Source organism: Clupea harengus, chromosome 21 (assembly GCF_900700415.2).
Source record: "Clupea harengus chromosome 21, Ch_v2.0.2, whole genome shotgun sequence".
In the NCBI taxonomy this organism is placed as follows: domain Eukaryota; kingdom Metazoa; phylum Chordata; class Actinopteri; order Clupeiformes; family Clupeidae; genus Clupea; species Clupea harengus.
In genome coordinates, this window is record NC_045172.1 from 22,707,743 (window position 1) to 22,714,888 (window position 7,146).

The following is a 7,146-nucleotide window of genomic DNA, read 5'->3' on the forward strand; positions in this document are numbered from 1 at the left end:
CCGTCTCCTCACTGCGTCCCTTCTTCAGCCCTGGGAAAGAGTGGCTCGCCATGTCCTCTATATTCACCCTGTTGCGTATATTCATATGTATCCACATCTAAGGCAAAATATGGCTTTCAATGGAAAGAGACTACTATTTCAAATTCCTAATTGATACTATACAGATCAATATATGTTTCCCTTAAAACAAAACAAAAAGTAATGGGATAGGCCGGTCTTTTGATACGTTTCTTCTTCCGTGTCCTGTGTAGGTTTCTGCTGGGCACCATAGATGGCAAGGCTTCACACCCAGGAGGAAGCTTGTCAGGTGTTGTTTCAGTTGTGTCTGTGGCCGAATGAATGTGGTCTCAATAGCTCAGTAAGTACCTGGGGGGGGGGCGGGGGGGGGGTCAAACGACAGTCAGTGCACAGAGGTCATAGTTCAGAAGTAATAGGTGGCAGGCGGCCACATGTTTGTCATTCCACCTCCTCCTGCTTGTGTGTGTGTGTGTGTGTGCTTGTGTGATTATGTGAGGCTGTTAAGACATCATGTTGAGGAATTTGCTCTCCTCGGCCAGGGCCGACAGCATGGAGCTCATGTCTCCGATGGCCATGTTGCCGACTCCCGCCGGGACCGAGGGCAGCGTGACGGAGTTGCGGGGCGTGGTGAGGCGAGAGGAACTCTGGGATACGCTCCGGAGGATACTGGGGCTAATGGTGCCAGACATGAGGCTGGCGTTGTCGCCGTCGTCGAGCAGCGTGTCGAAGTCAATCTGAGGCTGCTCCGCTTCGTGGGTGGAGTCCACCGTACTCGACACCTGATTGGTCCCCGGAGAAGCCATGGTAACGACCAGTGAGTCGACGGCGTTGTCCCTCGTGCAGGAAGTCATTTGCAGGTTCAGGTTGTCCGACTCAAACACGTGGATCTGCCCAGTGTAGAACAGGGCGTTGTTGTTGTCGCCGTCCGTCACGCCGTGGGTCGTCGCGCTGGGCTTTTTGGGGCTGGCTTCGGAGGAGCTGTAACCGGGACTGAAGGCCGACTGTGGGAAGCCAGGTTGCTGCGTTGTGTTTGGCCCTGAAAGTCGCTGGCTGGAGGTTTTGGGTTCTGTGGGCGGCCTTGGCTGCACAACCCCCTGATTTCCGTGCAGCAGAGGAAGCTGGGCTGGCGTGCCGTAATTCTTTTGGTTGAGGTTCATCTGGGAATAATTTTCCTGATTAGTTTCAAAAGTGACACAGCCCTGCCTCGCCACAGGCTGAGTCCTTAACCTGTTATTCTGCACGTCTGAGGGCTGCTGACTCAGCCTCGCGCTGCCCGTGCCCACTAAACCTGCCGTACTTCCTGCCAGAGGTCCGTAGGGCGGGTACTGTGTGGCGTTGCCGTTCACGTCGCCCGAGACCAGGGCCCTGTAGTCGTGCTGGAGCCGAACCTGTTCGTTGTGGTTGTCCGCCGGCTGCTGCTGCTGCTGCTGCTGCCTCTGTGCCTGGATGCAGTTCCCCCTCTGGGACCCGAACTCAACGCCGCCCCTCTGTGTGCTGAAGCCTTGGTGGTGGTGGTGGTGGTGGGGCAGGTTCTGGCTCATTGGTCGGACCTGCTGGTTTGGGCTCAGGTTCTGGCAGAGGCCCAGGTTGTGTTTTTGCTGGACGGCGGCCAGGTTCTCCCGCTCCCTGGCGAAGCTCTGTTTGGGTTGGCCGGGAGAAGCGTCTGCCGATCCGGAGCCGGAGCTGACCTCGTTCCACTGCACCGGCAGGCTGGTTCTGCCCGAGCCCGGCGACGGCGGATGCCCCTGCTGCCCCTGTGTGCCATGTGGGGTCGTGTGAGAGAGCGGGGCCTGTCTGGCAGGGCTTATGTTCATGTTGGCATCCACCATGGCCATTCTTCTCTGGTAGAAACATGGCTGCTGTTGCTGCTGCTGTTGCTGCTGCTGTTGCTGAGGTGGCTGCTTCTGGGGGAGTTGGTTTCCGTGGAAATCCTGCGTCTGATGGGCGAAACCGGTCATCGGGGTGTTCTGGGTCGGCTGGGATGTGATGTACTGCACCACGTCATCCGGCAGCATCAGCTCATCCTCGCCGCCGTTTTGGTTGCAGGCCAGGGTCTCCATGGCAACGTTCTCAGTGATGCTGGGGGGGCGGGGAGCGTAGGGCGTGCATTGGTTACCGTTACCGAGGTTACCGTTACCATCTGAATGCATGTACCCCTGCAAGTTCAGTTGATGGCGCTCGGCTACCCCCATTGGCTGCTGGGGGGCCATGTGACTCAAGCTGTTGAAGCGCTGAGGGGGCGGCGCCAGAGGCTCCAGCCCTGCCCGTCTCACGGGGTCACTGGCCCTTCTTGGTAGCCGTTCCGGCGCCTCGTGCGGCATCATGCTCGCGTTAGCGTAGCCGCTATCGCTGCAGCGCCTGGGCACCGAGGGCGCGTGGCCGAAGGGGTACCCCCTCACGGATGACTCGCCGGGGTCCCCCATCAGCGCCACGCGGTTCTTGAGGCTCATGCGCTCCATGTTGGGCAGCGGGGTCGGCGGGGCGCCCCCCGTGGCGGCGGCGTACTTGGCCTTGAGGCGGTAGTGCTGGGCGGGGGTGAGGCTGAGGAACACTGGCGCCCCCTGGCTGGACTCGCTGGAACGGCGCGACAGGTCAGCGGAGATGGGGTCGTAGGAGTCGGCCGAGCTGAGGTTGTTGAGGCGCCCGCCGCCGGCGCTGCTGCTGCCGAACTGCGACGCTCCGCTGGACCGGCGACTCGAGTAGCACTGGGAGAAGCCAGACGAGCGGCGGCTCAGGTTGAACGCCGAGCTGATGGTGCTGCTGGTGCTGTCGCGCCGCTCGTTCAGACGGCTCAGGACGGTCACCTCACCGGGGCAAAGGTCGCTAAGTCGGGGGCCCATGATCTGTCCGGGGGGGACACTGCTGCCGGAACTTTCCATGATGGATCCTGAGCAACAGATGAGATCGTGTCAGTCATCAGGAGAGATCATCGTAAATCATAGATCAATCATCTTTTCCAACCCATCTACTTTAAATGTGTGAACTGGATATGTATACCATAGTATGTGTATGTGTGTGTGTGTGTGTGTGTGTGTGTGTGAACTGGATATGTGTACCATAGTATGACAGCACCACACACAAATATACACACACACACACACACACACACACACACACACCATAGTATGACAGCACAAACACACACACACACACACACACACACTACCAAATACATACTCCCATGCTCACACACACACACACACACACACACACACACACACACACACACCATAGTATGACAGCACACATCATTTCTGTGTAGCTCAGCGCTAGACCTTCATATTGGGATTAGTTGGGCTGGATTGCAGGAAGACTGACAGGTCTGTGGACATCTATGATCACTGGGCATGTTTACAGTACAGGTGAGCAATACAGGTATAAGAGGTATACAACTATATGTGAACACTGACTTGTGTTTCTCTTGTGTCATAGACAGTGGTTTGTGAAGGGAATAACACTTGACATTGACACATTTGAAATATGTGCGTTAAATAGGCCGTGTTAAAAACAACGTGCTGTCCCTGTGTGTTTAGCGTTTTTAGTGCGGTTCGGGCATTGCCCGTCTTTGCCCGTCTTTGCCCGTCCACTCACCGCTGGTTGACAGGGGCGGCAGCTTGGCGTTGCGGGCCTGGGGTGACATGCCGGCCCAGGGGCAGGAGTCCCTCACCGTCTTCAGCTTCTCCTTCTTGAGGTGTTCCAGTTTGAGTGTGGCGCAGGTGTACTTGCGGAGGTGGAGGCCGACCGACAGGGTGCCAGCGGAGGCGGGGGAGGAGTCCACGTCGGGCGAGGGCTCGTCGAGGGCGCTCAGGTCGCCCGCACTGCCCCCGCTGTGCAGTACCATCTCTACTCCACTGTCATGGTTGGTGGCACTGCCAAGTGGCGACGGCTCACTGCTGCATGATGACTGACCGCCAGGGCTGGACTGATACATCTGCGGAGAGGAGAGGGGAGGAGAGGAGAGGAGTGGAGAGGAGGGGAGAGGGAGAGGGAGGAGAGGGGAGGGGAGGAGAGGAGTGGAGAGGAGGGGAGAGGGAGGAGTGGAGAGGAGAGGAGGGGAGAGGGAGGAGAGGGGAGGGGAGAGGGGAGGAGAGGAGAGTCATTCGTGTTAATGGTTTGTCAGGGTCATTCATCAGAGCTGTTCACCAGAGTTGTTCGTTGAAATCAATTCATGACTGTTACTCCTTCAAACATGAGGTGAACGTGCGGAATGAAGACACTGTACGAGAGCTACGTGTGAAAAAAAAAAAAGAATCATGAAAAAAGTATATATCCACTGTAAACACATACAAAAAATATAAAATATATAATGCATGGGTAAAATGTATGATCAACACTAGAAATGACACCAAATGACCAATTTCAAGTCTAATTCAGTGCGCTTCAGCTTCAGGAGCAGCTAACTGTAAATAACGAGGGCTTTGTGTGGAGGGAACGGCTCAGAGTTCACAGCTCTTCAATCTCTCTGTGAATTTCGGATGCAGGAGCCTCAATCATTCTCTTTGAGATGTTTTCTTCACAACACCAACGGTTTTTATCTCGTGTAAGCTGCTCTTTGGTTATACACACACACACCCTACCACAGCGCCTGTCTGCGGAGGCTGATGAAGAAAGGCTAAGACCTGCTCAAGATGCCAATCAAACCAGTACCTACATGTGTCTTCCAGTGCGTTACATTTAGGGCCCTACCCTCTTGTGACACAACCACACACACACACACACACACACACACACACACACACACACACACACACACAGACACACGACACAGACACACACACACACACACACACACACACACACACAACCACACACACACATGATCCAGGGTAAATGTCTGACAAATTGATATTTCTTGTGGCAAGGCTCCTATGTAAATAATTCATCAGCCTGGTGGATTGGTGAGGGCCGTACTAACACGGTGAGCCTCCCCCTCAGTCCTAATCGCCCTCTCAAAAGACTCGACGAGACACAAACACGTTCTGGCTCAAAGTGTGAACTTAAAACACGGGGGTTTTGATCACAGCTTGATCGCTGGCAGTATTTGTTAGGGACTCTTGATGGGGGAGAAGAAAGGATGGTGCCAAAGTCTGAATATTAATTGGGTGATTGGCTTTCATCTGCGGGGCGGACACAGAGAAGGTGGAATCGAAAAAGCGAACTGGGCGGAGCCTCGAGGGAGACCTGGAGGTGGCGTGTCTGACAGGGGGAGGGGCTGTATGCCACATTCCGTGTTCCGCTGCGTTCAGTGCAGTGTAAAACAGGATTATTCTGATATTGCATTGAGCTGCTCTCCCGCGTCCAAAGCCACCTATGTTACTTTGTATAGAAGCCGCAGAGTAAGTTGTCTGGTTCGCTGCCTTGACGGTGCGCACCGTGCCGTCACATTTAAACCAACATGCATCTATCGATAAATAAAAAGTGCACCATGGAATGGTAATCTTACTCGAGACAAGGACACAAGTGTTTGACATGCTCATTCTCAAGCGTGCTCAGATGGGCTTTTACCTTAGTAGTGTCTGTCCATAAGCAGAGTTCAGAGGTCAAAAATGCAAGTAGGGAAAGATGTGCACACAGAGAAACCAGGTTAGATTAGGAGAATGGGCAAAGGTGCACACAGAGAAAACAGGTTAGATTAGGAGAAAGGGCATTTCAGTCAGTACTACATGCATGCACTTGTTAGTAGGGGTGGGAATGTCTTGGCACCTCACGATTCGATTCGATTCCGATTCAGAGGTCAACGATTCGATTCTAAACCGATTATCGATTCTAAACCGATTATCGATTATCAATTCTAAACCGATAAAATGATTATCGATGCATCTCAATTTTTAAAACATTTGAGTTTGCTACTCAGAGTCTCAAATCACGTCCTACTTTGTGTTTGATAATTAAAGAAAATCAACAGATGAATTACCTTCTCTATTTTTTTATTAGAGAAAAGGTTTTTCTATGTCACAATTATGACTTTCTATGAACAATGCAATAATCGATGCAGCTTGCATTTCAACACAAAATTAATGTGTAAAAAAAATTACGATTATGAACTTTTTCTGAATTGAGACAGAATCGTTCTAGAGAGAATCGAGAGAAATCGAAGAATCGATTTTTTTCCCCACCCCTACTTGTTAGTACGTGTCAGTTGGTGTAAGCAGCCACCAAAAAAAAAAATCCTTTCATGTATAATTGATTTGATTTTTGTAATGAATTATACATCTGCTTTGGAAGCATTTGGGATCATAAACATTCTTGGGCAGCAGCGTGTTCACAATGGTGTTTCATGATATTCACAGTTTTCAGCACATTTCAGCAGCACCGCGTTATTTCCCCCCCCCCCCCCCCCGCCCGGCCCTCCTGCCCCCTCTGCATGCTTCCCCGCAAGCTACGTCTGTCTGTTCTTAGTGGTAGTGTTGTAACATGGTGTTAGCTCTTACCACAGAGTTCTCCGTCTTAATAGACTTGACCTGCAGGTAGTCATCCATGCCTCTGGGGGTGCCGTTGCCTCCCTCTGTGTCTCCTCCGCCGCGTCCCCCCGTCTGTTTGGAGCTAGCCTCGTTCTCGCCGTTCTCGTGGTGCGGCGGTGGACGGGGCACGTCGTTGCGTTGCTTCTTGGTCACGTGGGCCTCGGGGCCGTGGACGGTCTTCACGTGCTTCCTGAGAGAGCTGGGGTCCGTGTAGCGCTTGGTGCAGCCGGGGATCTTACACACGTACGGTTTCTATGGAGACAAAACACACAGCCCCGCGGTTCAGCCACGCATTCACCATGTTGTGCTTTAACACTCAAACATATGACTCTGAATTAGTCTTTGCTTTTCCCCCCACTCGCACGCCGATTAACTGTGGTTGTTGTTGGCGACGGTGGTAGCTGCTGTTGTAAATATGCAATTAGGCGTATAAATTATACATGTACACCAGTGACATGCTCATTTCACTTGCAGTAATCGGTGGTGATTCATGGCCTAATGTGATGAAGTTGTAAAGACGAGTAGATCAATGGGATGGGGTAGGATTCTGTAGTCCTTTCTCTCTCTCTCTCTCGCTCTCTCTCTCTCTCTCTCTCTCTCTCTCTCCCCCTTTCTCTCAGATGGATAGTCAGAGGCTTGAAATGGTTCCAAGTTTAATTTTGTATTC

General features: G+C 52.7%; 1 protein-coding gene across 1 annotated transcript in view; it reads right to left on the reverse strand.

The window, feature by feature from the left end:
• Positions 1-389: 389 nt before the first annotated feature.
• LOC105905650 (zinc finger protein GLI2) overlaps positions 390-7,146 on the reverse strand; it is a 100,023-nt gene continuing 93,266 nt past the window's right edge. Inside the window, 3 exon segments of the mRNA XM_012833679.3 lie at positions 390-2,905; positions 3,610-3,949; positions 6,450-6,731. Coding sequence (XP_012689133.2) covers positions 519-2,905; positions 3,610-3,949; positions 6,450-6,731 — 3,009 coding nt within the window. The 3' untranslated portion in view covers positions 390-518.